General features: G+C 42.2%; 1 protein-coding gene across 1 annotated transcript in view; it reads right to left on the bottom strand.

Moving 5' to 3' along the window:
- Positions 1-14,758: 14,758 nt before the first annotated feature.
- Positions 14,759-17,305, bottom strand: part of LOXL1 (lysyl oxidase like 1) — a 29,119-nt gene continuing 26,572 nt past the window's right edge. Inside the window, exon 7 of the mRNA XM_069981142.1 lies at positions 14,759-14,979. Within this exon, the coding sequence (XP_069837243.1) occupies positions 14,973-14,979 (7 nt within the window). The 3' untranslated portion in view covers positions 14,759-14,972. The remainder of the gene's footprint in view (positions 14,980-17,305) is intronic.

The following is a 17,305-nucleotide window of genomic DNA, read 5'->3' as shown; positions in this document are numbered from 1 at the left end:
CTTCACTGACTGGCTGAGGGGACCTGAGACGTCACGTCTCGGGCCCACTTCAGACACCAGGAAGCGGCCGGGAACCGGGCACCGGAGCGCCGCGATGCGGGACCCGCCGCTGGAATCAGGGAGATGAGTGGACGTCTTTTCCCTCAGCCACCTCGTCCCCGATCCCAGCGGAAAAAGTGCCCCGCCCCCGCTGGCGTACCCCTTTAATATGTAGTTTCTTTGGGTGGTCCGCTCTAAACATCCAAACACAGGGAGACTTAGTTTGACTAGTGCTTTCAAAAGATACGTTGTATAAGCCAATGCATATTTCTGTGTTTGTACTGTACTCTTTTAATGTTTAAAGTGTCACTGTTGTTATAACTTTCAAAATCTAAATCAACAGTAGATGTGATATAAACCAAGTTTGCAATATGTTGTTATCATGCTGTAAAAAAAAAAGCTGAACTTACCAGAAATCCAGGTCCAGTCTCCTGAAGGCAGATTTTCTTACTTGTGCTTGTTGGGGAAAAAAAACAGACTAAACACAGGAATTCCGGCCAGTACAGAGAGTCACGGCTCAATGTGCCCGTCAATCACGTGACTGCCTTCTCTCTGTGAGAGCTCAGATGGCCTGGGATACACAGGACTTCCTATTTTCTGACAGTTTCCTTTTTTTTGAGGTAAGAAAACAGTCAGAAAACAGAAAGTGCTGTGTTTTCCATGATAACTAAAAAAAAAAATAATGAAGGTAAATTGCAAACTTGCTTTATATCACATCTACTTTTAAAAGTTACAATTTAAAGTGGTTGCCTAACCAGAACCACATTTCCACACGCCTGGTATCAGTCAAAGTGGAGAGCCATTAGCAAAAGTCTTGTAATACATGGTCAGTGCAGGGTAAGGCTATGTTTACACTGCGTACGATTTCGTCCGCAGTTCTTACGCCGCCGTACATGTGCGGCTGAAACTACGGGCGTGGAAAAGATCGACATGCGGCCGGATGCGTACGCACCGCGAACATATGCCCGTAGTACAGTTATGCTTACCTAGCTTGTTTCGAAGCGATCTGAAACAGGTCATTTATTTGGAAATCTTCGCCCAGCCCAATAAACACACAGAACCTTTTGGATCGAAAAATCAAGTTCAATTTGGCTGAAATAAGTACTCCGTACGGGACCGCATGGAAATCCAGCCGTGAGTTCGAACATTTCTGTCCTCAAACAATGGTCTTGTTCATTTTTCACGGCGGCATATACGATCCAGTCGTAAGCTCATACATAGTGTGAACTGTGTTGCCATATATCGTATACTTTCAAGCGAACGCATCAACCTCAAAACTACGTGCGTATATTCGTGGTTCGCACTACGCGCAGAAATATACGTAGTGTGAACCTAGCCTAAATGTATAGCCAGTCATAGTTTTCGACACAGATTTCTAGGTTTTCCTGTAAGTGAAGTGCATAGCAGAACAAAGCATGCCAGAAAAACAGAGCATTTGGTTGATTTTTATTGCCACCATCAAGGGCAGGAAATAATGGAACTGTAGTCAGAAATTCAGGTTAGGCTCCTTTCACACCATAGTTTTGTTCATGTAGCCGAGTATCAGGGTACTTATTTTTTATTACTTTTTATTTTATTTAATCGGCAGGATCATGGTGAGAGTCTGTTTCTATTTTTTTAAAAAGGATACGGACACAAAACCAGACACTAGATAAAATATGCTGTCCAGCATAATCTGCCTTCCATCCTTCCAAATTATGTATACTTTTTTTTGCTGGACAGAGGTTTGTGGTATTGTATCCATCAAAGAAAAAAAAAAGCTGAGTGATTGAAATTAATGACTTTGAGACATAGGCACACATTTTGTAATAGAAAGCTCCAGAGTTCTAATGTGTCTTGCAGTAACCATAGTTTTTCATTCAAATCTTTTCATATTTCGTCCCTTGAAGGAATATGTTAATTAAATTAACATAAATTGAAAAAATGAAAAAAATGCAATAGGTTACCGACAGATTATCTGAAGATTTGAAGCCAAACCCAGGAACAGACTATAAACAGAGAACAGGTCATAGAGGAAAGACTGAGATTTCTCCTCTTTTCAAATCCACTCCTGGGTTTGGCTTCAAATCTTTGGCAAATAATCTGTTGTCAGATCTGTTGGTGGAATAGGGCCTTAAGACAAGTAACTTTGGCGGTATGTCATCAATTGCTGTAGCAAAGACCTTTATGATCTTGAGACATTTGTGTTCAATGGAAATAGAAAAACTGTGTTTGAAGGTGCTTTATTCAGTGGGCAATAATAAGCAAACATGAGACCTATTAATTTTACAAGCCCAGTCAATCTTCTGCCTCCTCTCCTCGTTCCGCTAGTCACTAACTTCAGCTCATTTTCTGAAAGCTTGGAAGTTTTATTTCGGAGTGAAAAGTACAGTCATGGCCAAAAGTTTTGAGAATGACACAAATATTATATTTTCACATGATCTGCTGGCCTCTGGTTTTTATGTGTGTTTGTCAGATGTTTTTATCACATACAGAAATATAATTGCAATCATATTATGAGTAACAAAAGCTTATATTGACAGTTAGAATGAGTTAATGCAGCAAGTCAATATTTGAAGTGTTGACCCTTCTTCGTCAGGACCTCTGCAATTCTCCCTGGCATGCTCTCAATCAACTTCTGGACCAAATCCTGACTAATAGCAGTCCATTCTTGCACAATTAATGCTTGCATTTTGTTAGAATTTGTCAGTTTTTGTTTGTCCACCCGTCTCTTGATGATTGACCACAAGTTCTAAATGGGATTAAGATCTGGGGAGTTTCCAGGCCATGGACCCAAAATCTTTGTTTTGTTCCCTGAGCCATTTAGTTATCACCTTTGCTTTATGGCAAGGTGCTCCATCATGCTGGAAAAGGCATTGTTGAATGCCAAACTGCTCTTGGACGGTTGGGAGAAGTTGCTCTTGGAGGACATTCTGGTACCATTCTTTATTCATGGCTGTGTTTTTAGGCAAGACTGTGAGAGAGCCGATTCAGTTGGCTGAGAAGCAAACCCACACATGAATGGTTTCAGGAGAGAGTTTTATGGAGAGAGTGGCTTCTTTGCTGCCCTCCTTGAGACCAGGCCTTGCTCCAAGAGTCTCCACCTCACAGTGCGTGCAGATGCACTCATACCTGCCTGCGGCCATTCCTGAGCAAGCTCTGCACTGCTAGTAGCCCGATTCTACAGCTGAAACACTTTTAAGAGATGGTCTTGGCGCTTGCTGGTCTTTCTTGGGTGCCCTGGAGCCTTTTTGGCAACAATGGAACCTCTCTCCTTGAAGTTCTTGATGATGCGATAGATTGAAGTGCAATCTTTCTAGCTGCGATACTCTTCCCTGTTAGGCCATTTTTGTGCAGTGCAATGATGACTGCACGTGTTTCTTTAGAGATAACAATGGTTAACAGAAGAGAAACAATGATGCCAAGCACCAGCCTCCTTTTAAAGTGTCCAGTGGTGTAATTCTTACTTAATCATGACAGATTGATCTCCAGCCCTGTCCTCATCAACACCCACACCTGTGTTAATGGAGCAATCACTGAAACGATGTTAGCTGGTCCTTTTAAGGCAGGGCTGCAATGATGTTGAAATGTGTTTTTGGGGATAAAGTTCATTTTCTACTTTGCAAGTAATTGTTGTTAAGCTGCTCCCTATTTATAACATTCTGGAGTATATGCAAATTGCCATTTTAAAAACTGAAGCAGTAGACTTTGTAAAAATTAATATTTGTATCATTTTCAAAACTTGTGGCCATGACTGTACAGCAAACCATGCTTTTCCGTTGCAGCCAAAACTCATATGTGCTCATAAAATGACCATAACCTATTCACTAATTGACTACATTCGAGTCATTGAATTGAATTGGGGGCTAGCAGATCCAAGTACAGATACATTGGCAGTTGATTTTCAGATACAGCCATTGTATTCATGCCTCAGAGGAACAAATCATAGTGTGAAAGAAAAGTGCAAATCCTTGACTTCCATTATAAATTTCCTCTGTGTCTTTCCGCTCAGAAAGTATATTCATTGTCAATGATAAACATTACATATACAGCTTTTTTTTTTTATTAGGGATTGGAGATTGTAAAATATTGAAATAGGAGTCTACACCTTCACGTAACTTCCCTTCTAAACTTGGGCACTTTGCAGACAAGTGAGCTAAGGAATGTGCTTACATTAAAATGTATGCTAACCAGTGGGAAGACTTTTGTTAACAGTTTTACATCTTCACATACTGTACACATGAAAATGTAAGCTATTTCACATGCAATTGCCAAAATATCTACCCCCTGGTACCTCATCCCTGAAACTATCTGTGACCCTGCTTTTCTCCTCCTCTTGGCTCTGTAACTTTAATTAAACACATTATTGAAATTCCTTTCTGCGTATGACCTCCTACAGAACATCTCTCTTTCCTAATCATTCCCTAAACTCTTTGTAACATAAAAGCATGAGAAACAAGGTCACTGACTACATGTACGTAGAAAGACCAGATAAGAAAAATTGTACTGAATGAGAGCTCATAAAGAACAAGCCTAATGATGTAGAAAACAAGGCATGAAAGTAACACCTCCCTTCTCCACCTATTATTAGACTTATTGACTATTCTTACAATAAGCATTTCAATGTATTTCTGTACTTAATGGCATCTAACATTTCCTCATGATGTTGTACAAGTAATGTCCAAGTAAGTTTTTTCCCGGTTCCACTGCCCTTATACCATTCAAAGAGAAACTAACTGCAGGTTCGCTCATATGACCTGCTGATTTGGGGCTATAAGGTAAATGACAGTGATTTCAATGTCATCTCTCTCAATATATAGTTAAATATATAGTTTGTTGTACTGGATGTTCTCCAGCTCTCAAGTGCACCAGTCTGCGCAACCACCTAAGTAAACATTCAACTGACTCCGATGCTGTGTTGTAGGTGAATCTTCTTCTTAGATCCTGTCCATTAACATTGGCGGTACTACAGCAGGGAACTGTTATTGCATCTGAGAACCGGATCCATAACCTCACAGCTGGGAAGTCAAATTAACCAGGCAATAGATTCCTGCTACCGTTTTAGAGCTGTCTCCTGAATGTAATCTTCCTCTTCCCCTCCCTTTACCACTTCTCCAGCATTATATCATGGTAAAGCACTATAGATTAGATGCTGTCCTGTGATTGACCAGAGAGGCAAGGGAAAGAAAGTCCATGTGTGAGTACTGCTGGCAAATAACCTAGCTCCAGATAGGCAGGGCATAAGGGCCAGTTCACAATGAGCAAAAGTGGTCTGTGCCGTAGATGCTGCTTGAAATTCTAATTGTCCTATTGACTCAATGGGATTTCTTGCATGTGTCAGCTCTCCGCCCAAAGAATTCACATGTCAATTATTTGGGTGAAGAGTGGAGGCGCACAAGAAACCCCATTGAAATAAATGGGACAGACAGAATTTCAAGCAGCGTCCAAGGAGCAGGCTCTGTTTGAAATTCCACCACTTTTGCTCAATGTGAACGTGTCTTTACAGGGAACGATTATGTGGGGAAAGCAAGTCCCATTATCAAGTCATACATCATGAAAATCGAATGTCAACTTTTATGGACATTACTATTACCTTTAGGAAACTGAAGAAGTGACACAGAAATATAGTGGAAAGCTGAAAGATGAAAAAAGAGCCTATTGTCACGGAAAGATACGGACAGTGTACCCTAAGCTTAGCCCCACCCACTGTCCCTGCCTACTTGCCGCTATTTGCCCTAAAGTGGGCGGCAGTCCCTGGCCTGGATACGTGAAACAAAAGACAAGATGAACAAACACAACAAGAATAGATAGCAATCCGGGTCACAACGGTCGGGCAGCAAAAGTACAAAATCAGGACCCAAAAGCGTAGTAAAAAAACAGGCAATATGGTCAGGGGCAGGCAGCAAGCAAGGGAGGTCAAAGATACAAAGCAGGAATCAGGAGATACAAAGAAACAGGACGCACAAGCAGGCAGAGACTAAGGGTACTATTTCACGGGCCGAGGAGGGCCCGATCAACGATGTAAACGAGCGCCGATCTGCTAGATCGCCGCTCGTTTACTGGGCCTATTCCACGGCCCGATGATCGTTGAGCGAGGGCTGCAGGGACATCGTTACCGATGTCCTTGCAGCCCTTGCAGCATACATTACCTGTCAGGTTTTCAGCTCCGCTCCGTTTTCCTCCCCGGGTCCTGCGCGCTCTAGCTTCATAATGGCCTGTCAGCTGGCAACAGGCCACTCAGCCAATCACAGGCTGCGGGGGTCCCGGCCTGTGATTGGCTGAGCGCTCTGTCAGCTGACAGTCCATTCTGAAGCCAGAGAGCGCGGGACCCGGGGAGGAAGACAGAGCAGAGCAGAAGACCTGACAGGTAATGTATGGTGCTGCTGCTTCTCAAATCGTCGGTCGCCTGCAATGCACCGCTATTCAACCGTAGCGATGCGCGGTGGGGGAACGATGGTTTTAGGTCTGTCCCTAAATGAACGATCAGCCGATGACATGATCATCGGCTGATCGTTCTCTCTATTTCACTGAGCGATAATCGGCCGAATCGGGCAGATTCGGCCGATTATCGTAACTGTGGAATAGGGCCCTAACTCAATAACCGGCAAGGTACAGGCACCTTAAATAAACAGAGACCTTAAATAGGAGACCAGGATACTCTGCTTTGCATTATAAGGTGTATCTTATATTCTGTGTATGTACTTCTGTTTTGCTTGTCACATTGCTTAGGGCCGTATTCCACCAATAGATTATCTGACAGAGTTTATTTAAGCCAAAGCCAGGATTTGAAAAGAAGTGAAATCTCAGTCTTTCCTTTATTACCTGTTCTCTGTTTATAGTCCATTACCGGCTTTGGCTCAAAAATAATCAGTCAGATAATCTGCTGGTGTAATAGGGCCCCTAACAGTGTACACTGAAGGGTTTTGACAAGGGTTAAAGGGTAAAACAATTTCTGCTGTATTATTACCACACCCTTTCATATGGGAGCAAGGTAATCTGGTCACCATCCCTCTCTCAATGAGAGTGATTATAAATCACCATATCTCTCCACCAATGAGAGCAATTACTAGTCTGATCACCCCATGTCTCTCCACCAATGAGAATAATTCCTAGTCTGATCACCCCATGTCTCTCTACCAATGAGAATAATTCCTAGTCTGATTACCCCATGTCTCTCCACCAATGAGAATAATTCCTAGTCTGATCACCCCATATCTCTCCACCAATGATAATAATTCCTAGTCTGATTACCCCATGTCTCTCCACCAATGAGAATAATTCCTAGTCTGATCCCCCCATATCTGTCTACCAATGATAATAATTCCTAGTCTGATCACCCCATATCTGTCTACCAATGATAATAATTCCTAGTCTGATCACCCCATCTCTCCACCAATGATAATAATTCCTAGTCTGATCACCCCATCTCTCCACCAATGATAATAATTCCTAGTCTGATTACCCCATGTCTCTCCACCAATGAGAATAATTCCAAGTCTGATCACCCCATATCTGTCTACCAATGATAATAATTCTTAGTCTGATCACCCCATATCTGTCTACCAATGATAATAATTCCTAGTCTGATCACCCCATGTCTCTCCTCTCCACCGATGAGAATAATTCCTAGTCTGATCACCCCATATCTCTCCACCAATGAGAATAATTCCAAGTCTGATCACCCCATATCTCTCCACCAATGATAATAATTCCTAGTCTGATCACCCCATATCTGTCTACCAATGATAATAATTCCTAGTCTGATCACCCCATATCTGTCTACCAATGATAATAATTCCTAGTCTGATCACCCCATATCTCTCCACCAATGATAATAATTCCTAGTCTGATTACCCCATGTCTCTCCACCAATGAGAATAATTCCTAGTCTGATCACCCCATATCTGTCTACCAATGATAATAATTCTTAGTCTGATCACCCCATATCTGTCTACTAATGATAATAATTCCTAGTCTGATCACCCCATGTCTCTCCACCGATGAGAATAATTCCTAGTCTGATCACCCCATATCTCTCCACCAATGAGAATAATTCCAAGTCTGATCACCCCATATCTCTCCACCAATGAGAATAATTCCTAGTCTGATTACCCCATGTCTCTCCACCAATGAGAATAATTCCTAGTCTGATCACCCCATGTCTCTCCACCAATGAGAATTCCTAGTCTGATCACCCCATATCTCTCTACCTATGATAATAATTCCTAGTCTGATCACCCCATATCTCTCCACCAATGAGAATAATTCCTAGTCTGATCCCCCCATGTCTCTCCACCAATGAGAATAATTCCTAGTCTGCATGGTTTTATCAAATTAACCCTTCAGAGTGATTACAAGGTGGTGTTAGTGCTCTCACTGCTGTTATTGAGCCCCTGATGGTGCTCAACTATTTTTCATTCACTCCATTTCAGTGCCAGAACTAGAGCCAGACTGTTTGCCAGTAGTATAAAAATGAGACTTCCTCCCCTACTTCTGTAGCCAGTCACAGCAGAAAACACATCACATGCTCCTCTCTGCAACACCCTGACATAGTGCTGGTAGAAATGCACATGGAACTATCAACAGTATACTGCAGGGAAGAGGGACACCTACTGGCCAAGACTTAGAGAAGTTTTTTTTCCATGGATAAGGAGTGATTTCCAGAAATGTTAGAAATCAAATGGAGGAAGTTTTTTTTTAAATGACCGTGACCATTTAAAGCTTCATTAAAAAAAAAAATTCTGTTGGTGAGGGTCAGAACGGGTAAAGAACATGCTGATCTCGAACTTCTCCCAACTCATTCTCCTGAACACTTAGATCTGACTGATAAAAACCTTTGTCTTAATGATATGTCAAAAGTTTTTTCTGATGTTAATGGCCATTTAAGTATGATTATATTGTATTCTTTTAATGGTTAACAATACTCCCTTTAATACATTGCATGGCTATTATAATCCTTTTGGAGTAATGATAAAAGCTTTTTTTTAAAAAAAAGGTATGTGACTTGAAGCACACTATACTTAAGCAATTGGTGTGAAGACATACAATTCCTACTGTTTATGCTAAGCACTTATGCTTTGCTCTGGGTTAAAATAACACCAAACAACAAATTCCTATTGACATAAGCTAGGGTTGCTCTGGCTTACAAATACTTACAATATTTTCATTTAGTTATCATGCTGTAAAACAAAGCTATACTTACTTGTATCCAGGTCTAGTCTCTTATAGGCAGCTGTTTAGTCTTGTGCTGGTTGAAAAGGAGATTAAACACAGGAAGTCCTGGCCAGCACAGAGAGTCACAGTTCAATGTGTCCATCAATCAAATAAATGATGCCTTCTCTGTAAGCAGATGACCATTACTTCCTGCATTTAGTCTCTTTTTTTTCACCCAGCACAAGACTAAAAAGCTGTCTTTAGGGGACTGCACCTGGATACAAGTAAGTATAGCTTTGTTTTAATGCAAGATAAAAAAAAATGTATGTAAATTGCAAACATGATTTATATCACACCTACAGTTGATTTAGATTTTGAAAGTTATAACGGCAGTGGCACTTTAATGTTTTTTTTGCATTAAGGTGAAGAAAAAAAATATGGAAATATGTTATGTCCATTGTAATATACTCACCTACTGTCCGGAACTCCAGATGCGCTGTGTGCCAGCCTGGGCCAGCAACTAGGCAAGTGTACCCGAGTGCTGCACCTGGCCCTTTAACTATACACGCTCCTAATAAGGAGAGGATACAGTTAAATGCAGCACTGTTTAATAGGGCAAAAAGCCATAGGCTCCCAACCCTGTCAATCACTCTCCTGGAAGTGTTATACCTTTAGCTACAATAGGCTGCTCTCTCAACCCCAGAGCTCGCAGTGCAGGAAGGGTGAGAAGGAAGCCAGAGTACTGCTGCAGACTAAGTAGGTGAGCATGATTTTTTTTTTTAGTACAGTTTTTACAGAAAGAGAACACTAATGCTTTCCTGAAGCCCCCTGAAAGGGTTGATGATCAAGTATTTCCTGACTGTAAAAATGGCCACTGACTTGTGCATGGGGCCTCAAAAGTTTATCCAGGATTAGAAAAACATAACTGATTTCTTCCAAAACAGTGCTATATTGCAGCATTGTAGCATTGCTGCTCAGTTCTATTACACTGAATGGAGCCAAGTTGTCATACCCCACACAACTTGCTGTTTTTCTGTTCCCTTTAATCACAGATTTCTCTTAATGATATGGCAAAAGCATTTGCAACTACTGTATGCACATAGCCTATGTGAAAAAAAGACATTTGTGTAGTTTATCCTGTTTAAAGAGGACCTGTCATCCCCCGAGCGCTTCGGGCGCTCATATCTCCGTGACCCGACCAGATCAGGAAGCGGGACCCGTCGGGATCAGGTGAGTATAGGGGCTGTAACGGGGGGTCGGGAGCCTGTCACCCCGGCACGGGGGGTGACAGGTCTCCTTTAAATGCTTTAGATAACTACATGTTTGCAAGGTAATTAAGTATTAGAGACAAAGGGATAAATGCAGAATCCTATCCAAAATGTGGGGCACAGGACTTTTTTCCACAATAGTTATGCTTTTTAGACACTTTGGGGAGTCCAAAAATGGGTGTGGCCGTGGTTTAAAGGAGACATGGCCAAATGTGCACCAAAAAATGTGTCAAAATATGGATCGAAATTTCGCACTGAACTTTATCTGCGCTCACTCTCTCCTAACCTGAGCACATTGCTAAAATATGTGTAATATGTTGCCATGGTCTATGAAATTCTTACATGGATAAAAAAGCTGATATCATCTACTTAGACTTGTGTGTTGTGCCAATCATCTCTTTGCTTCTAATATTGAACTGTGGTCTGGGCTAAAGCACATTAATAAGGCACCCTGATCCCCCTCCCTAAGATTAAGTTGTGCTGCCTGGACCCCAAAGACTGTACTCTTATAATCAAACAGGCTTTTGTAAAACAGTAAAATATCATAAAACAGAGTACTTTATTTTCACGCTATAATCAGCTTGTCAGGACGGGGCAGGTAGGGGCGAGACATGTCAGTGAGCCCTGACGCTGAACCCACCAACTGTCCCTACCTACTTGCCTCAAATGGCCCTAGGTGGACGTGGACAAGCATGATGACGTTCCCTGTGCTGAATATGTGCACACAGAACAAGACAGACAAACAAACACAAAATGGGATAGTAAAACAGGCTGGGTGAAAACGGGCAGCGCAGTACAAAAAAACAGTAACAATTGGATAGTCAAAAGTCAAAGCCAGAGGTCAGGTAACACAGTCGAGCAGGCAGAGGGAGTTAGGATGAGGATCGAAGGAATAGACAAGTGGGACCTGGGACCAGGGTATTAACCTAACAGCCAGCACAGAGAGACTGCCTCAGCATTGTTTTATGCTGACCATGAGCCCGGTCCAGATCCTCATTGGACCAGCGCTCTGATCTCCCAGGCTCCAGACAGGCAGAGAAACCAGTCAAACAGACTACTCAGCTGTGAAAATCAAGTCTAGCAGCTTCTCAGCTTAACTCCTGCATTGCCCAAGAAGAATGTGTCAGACAAAAGCAAAACAGGCCCAGTTCACACCAGGTTACTGCACAATCCTGACACAGCTGTTACCAATCAGGTCTTACTAGTATATTGTCTACATTACAGGTACAGAAATATCAACTTTACTTTTCAGTAAAAATCCTTTGGTGCCCTACATTGTGCCATACATGCTATGCAATGTTTAAGTGGTTATCCAGGGACATAATTTATTTTACATTTAGCTGAGGATGCATTAAAAAAAATAAGTCACACTGACATACTCTGATTCCTTGCAGCTACTGTTTTAATACCTCTGGTCCTTGTTTATTACCGCCTCTTCCTGTGATTTGTCTGAGCAGGAACTGCCCACTCATCCGATCACTGCCCAAAGTGGTTTTCCACCGCAGCCAATGAGAGGGCTGAGTGAGCATTTCCTGCTAAGTTGACGGTCAAAGAAACCAGAAATTGTCAGGGACCAGGAAGCATCAAAATGGCAGCTGCAGGTGATTGGTGTATGTGAGTATGACTCACTAGGAATCACATGGTTAAATGTGTTTTTGCTTATGTTAAAGGGAACCATTCACCCCGTGGCCCCCGGGAGAAACTGACATACAGTGACATAAAGGTCAGTATACTTACCACATCGCTCCCGGTCCCGTCCCGAAGCCCGTTGTTAACACGGAGAAATCGACGATTCTTCTTCTCGCGCCCATTATGGTAATGAGCGCCGCCGGGTCCGAAATCCAGCCTTCTCCCCGCCTCCGACACTTGATTGACGCCAGGTCCTCTTCCTCCTCGTCTTCTTTCTTCTCGCCGGATCCCGCGCAGGCGCCGTGACAGTCGTTTTCGGCGCATGCGCAGTTCACAATTGAAGCCGCTCCGCAGCTTCACTGTTTACTGCGCGTGCGCCGATTGGCTCGAACACGTATCCTGTTTACCGCGCAGGCGCAGAAGAGGTGACGAGACCATCGCAGCGGCGCCTGCGCGGGAATTCGGCAGAAGACTGAAGACGTCAATCAAGTTCCAGGAGGCGTGGATGGGCGGCGACGAGAAGAGGACCTCATGAATAAGTTGGACTCGTCCGTCGTTTCCTATGGACGTTGGACTCATCTCAGCTCATTACCATAATGGGCGGGAGAAGAAGAATCGGCGATTTCTCCGTGTCAACAACGGGATCCGGGACGGGACCGGGAGCGATGTGGTAAGTATATTGACCTTTATGTCACTGTATGTCAGTTTCTGCCGGGGGCCACGGGGTGAATGGTTCCCTTTAAATATGATTTTAATAGTTTATGTGCAATGAAAAATATTATGAAAAAATACTATTTGATATAAACAAATCAATCATTCTTTTACAGTACTCACCTACAGATAAAGAAAATAAAATCTTAAAGCGATTCTGTACCCTCAATCTGACCCCCCCCCCCAAACCGCTTGTATCGCTGTCCGTTCGGCAGGTGATGCAGTTATTGTCCTAAAAAACAACTTTTAAACTGGCAGCCTGTGCCCTACGGGAGTGGCCTAGATTGTGTATGCATTAGGCTGGCACAACCTCTCTGTCCCCCCTCCCTGCCCTCCTCATCATTAGGGATGCTCCAGGTAGATTGTCTCCTATTCGACACCTGTGTCAGCCCGGCACATGGGCTGGATCATTAAGACACTTGTGCAAATGTTCAGCATAGAGAAAATGTTCCAGTTGCATTACTAATGATGAAGAGGGTGGGGAGGAGGGGTGGTGCAAAGTTAGGGCACAGATACTCTAAGGCACGCCCATAGGGCACGGGGCAGTAAGTTTAAAAGTTGTTTTTTAAGACAATAACCATAACCTGCCGAACGGACCGCAGGACATATGTTAGATTAAAAGAAGCTATTCGAAGGTACAAGCGGTTTGGGGGGGGGGGGGGCGGTCAGATTGTGGGTACAGGGTCGCTTTAATGGAATTTATAGTCACACATTTATACAATTTTTAACTCTGGTGCTTCAATAATGTAATTTTTGTCTACAAACCTGTGACACTGGGATATGTGGCTCAGTCTACAACATGCCTGTCTTTACTATCGCCAGTGGACAGGCCCACTTTAGAATATCACTAATCATCTGACAATACAACATATCTGTGCACTGCTCTGAGGCCTTCAATATTACATCAGTGGGAGGCAGCTGTTAGAAAAGATATTGTTACCCCCCCTTACTCTGTCTGTGGTTCTCAACACCATCCACAAGCTTAGATGCTGCACATTAGATATAAACCTCTATAGGTTCATCAGTGGATCCAATTCAGTAAGTTTGAGGCAATTGGGCCCTCTCTCTAGACAGGAGATTCAGTACAGGCTCTGATCAGTAATAAATCTAGGAGATACATTTCCTTCAAATACAAATTGAAAATGTAACAATTAAATAGGAATTTTGATACCTTTAACTTCTGATTTTGGAACCATGTATGTGTCTCCTTTCCACCAAAAATGAATTCTACATTTATGTCAATATAAGACATAGGGATTGACTTTGCTATACATGCAGTATAAATGCAAACTTATACTGAGCAGCACTGTGTTTAGGATAATGGAAAACAGAGAATATCTGCAATAACCTATTTAGAAGGTAAAATACAAATTTAGTGTTAATGGCCTTTTACACGGACCAATTATCGGCAACAAATGAGCGTTCCTGGAGACCCTTCTTTTGCCAACAATCGGGCCGCATAAAACGCCTATTCTTTTGCTGATCGCATCTTTACCTTCAAAATGTATTGTTATTGTATTGCAAATATCTGTGCTGCCAGTTTCTAGATGCCTAGCACACAAGCAGTGCATACTTACCATCAGTGCATACTTACCATTAGTGCTGCTTGTGATCCAGCATTGTCACCTTCTTTCTGACAGTTTTAAAGATGCATCCTGCTCCTGCCCTGCTCTCCGGGTGCTACTGTATCTTCAATACCCCCCACCCCATGCATCAGGACCCAGCTTTCTATATGTCCTAACTGAAAGACATAAGCGCTATGTAAATCCACTCGCATTGTTCCCTATTTTTATCGCAATTTAATTTAATTAAAAACTGACATAGTAAAACTGTACTTGGCATGACGCTATAATACAATGAACTACTTTAATACGGAACCTCATAAAATAACATTATTATAAAATGCCAAGACATTTTGTATGACCACATAATACTACTTGGCAACTTGTGGGAATGTAACAAAAAGAGCAGACGAAAGGTATATCACACATTTTTTACTAGTTGAGTTACGTGGAGGGCAATAATAGAATTTATTTAATGGGTATAAAAAGTGAGGGGGTTTTCACAAGAGTATTAATAAGATTGCTAGTGTGGTTATCAAGACAGGCAATGGTGGCAAGGTTGCTGACGTTGTCAGGATGACATAGGATTCTCTGACACTCCTATCTGTAATATTTTCCTTAGGAATCTTGCTCAAAACCTTAAAAAGAAAACATAAAAAAAATAAAAAATTAATGTACATAAAGGATTAAACAATACAAACAAGTTTAGACCCACACAATGCTGCAACCCTTGGCAAAAGTTAGATCTCCGCACTTGAATTATGTTCGGCCAGTTTTACAGCCAGCAAATACACAAATCACAGGTACAACACTAAATATTATTTAATAGGTCTACATTTTGACTTATGAAACATACCTCAAACTAATTAAAGCGGAAGGAAAGGAAGCGTAGAGGAAAAAATATGGAATTACTCAAGATTGAGGAACAAAATTAGAAATAAATTTTTAAAATCTAGTATTTGTAGTCCTTGTTGCCAGAATTTTTTAAAGCACTACTTTACTAATAAAAAAAACAATCACCCGTTATGAGATAAGCTTTGCACAATGCAGAGATACGGGGAGAGAGGGATGTTCACAATCCTTTCATGGAAAGATGGGTGCTCCACAGGCGCTGACAGCACCTGAAATGAACTGCAATTCTCAATTCTGTATTTTTAACCCCTAGACGACCCTGGACAGACCGCTACGTCCTGAGCTATGAAGCACGCTCCGGAGCGGAACGCGCTTCATAGCAGGTGGGGGCCTCACCGTTAATGACGTGCTGCAACGATCGCGCTGCAGTGTGACATTAACTCCTTAACGTTTCAATAGATTTTTATTATACATTTTTCAAGAATATTTCACAAAGAGAAGTAAACAATATTTAACACAAAGACAAGTATGAATCAGCTTAAGAAACAGTAGCAAACCGCGTCGAGAGGCGGTTAAATCCAGTATCAGAAACAGCAATAATCGGAATGGTTCAGATGCTTTCCAAGGTCACATTGGTTCAGTGAATGAACAACAAACCAACAGACCAGCAAAACAAACAATCACAAGAAAAACAATAAAAACAAGGAACATAAAAACATCAACAGGCACAGGCATTTGAGTGCTGGAACACCTCACATGGGATTATACTGAAAGGCCACAGTGAGCACACGCACTATGGTCATGGGGGAAATCATAAAGGGAAGACCAGGAAGTCAATTAACTCAGGATATAGGGAAGGAATTGGTTGCCGCCAACACAATAAAATAGAAAGACATTGGGTGACCATTAGTCAGGAGTCTGAAGTTATGGTACATCCGGAGGAGTTCTGCTCAATGGTAGGGTGAATGGGTCATCAGGGATATGGAGGGAACTATTCTCCCATGCAGCCCACTGGGACGAGAAGGATTTAAGAGTCCCTCTGCCATAGGCTATGTATTTTTCTAAGTTGTATATACGTCTGATTTCAGGTATTACGTGGTAAGCCACAGGAGGTATGGGAGATTTCCATTTCCTCGTGATTGCTAGCCGGGCTATAGTGAGTAATTTACAAAGCAGAGGGATGTGCTTCCCAGGGACTTCGTCTAAGTCGAGGTAAAGCAAAGCCATAGCGGGAGTCAGTATAAGGTGTGTATGAAAAATAGAATTTATGGTATGTTGTACTTGTTCCCAAAACAGTCTAAGTAAAGGGCAACCCCAAAGTATATGATGAAGAGAACCTAGGTGGCCACATCCTCTCCAACATAGTGGGCTGGCAGACGGGTACATGTGCTGTAATCGTTGGGGGGTATAGTACCAATGCAATCTAGTTTTTAACACCGCCTCCCTTTGCGTTGTACTAATCACAGATTTAAGAGATCTCATGCAGGCCTGCTCCCATTGCTTCATAGTATATGTAGAGTTAAGAGAGGATTCCCAGGCCAACATAGCCGGGGTTTTATCTAAATCTTCGAACCCACCAAGCTTCTGGTACAAAGGTTTCAGCCCCTTAATCTTTAAGGCAAATAGAATAATTAGTTGGGAGTTCCATTTAACTCGTTTAGGCAATAATTTAGACAGGGAATGTCTGAGTTGTAGATATAAAAAGAAGTCATGTTGAGGGAGAGAAAATATCTCCTTTAATTGGGAAAAGGCAATTAGGATGTTTCCATCTAGTATATCAGTAACGAGGTTGATTCCTAAGGATTGCCACCTAAGTACCGCCTGATGGGACGAAGCTGGTAGGATATGCAAGAAGATATTGAAAGGGAGCATGGCGGATACAAAGGCGAGGTCGAGCCCCTTGCTAGCATGGGCTAAGCACCAACATTTTAGTCCAGCTACCATAGGGGGAGGGAGCACGTTCAGAGGGACGGGTGACCACACTTGGGCATAAAGTAAAGAGCTGAGATCTCCCCTAGCTATGTGTGTTTCTATTTGTAGCCAGTTTTTGTGATTTGTTCCTTTCCACCACTCTTTTAATTGAGCTAGCACTATAGAAGAATAATAAAGATG

Source organism: Dendropsophus ebraccatus, chromosome 1 (assembly GCF_027789765.1).
Source record: "Dendropsophus ebraccatus isolate aDenEbr1 chromosome 1, aDenEbr1.pat, whole genome shotgun sequence".
NCBI lineage: Eukaryota > Metazoa > Chordata > Amphibia > Anura > Hylidae > Dendropsophus > Dendropsophus ebraccatus.
Note: the sequence above shows the minus strand (reverse complement) of the source record. Positions and strands in the feature narration are given on the sequence as shown.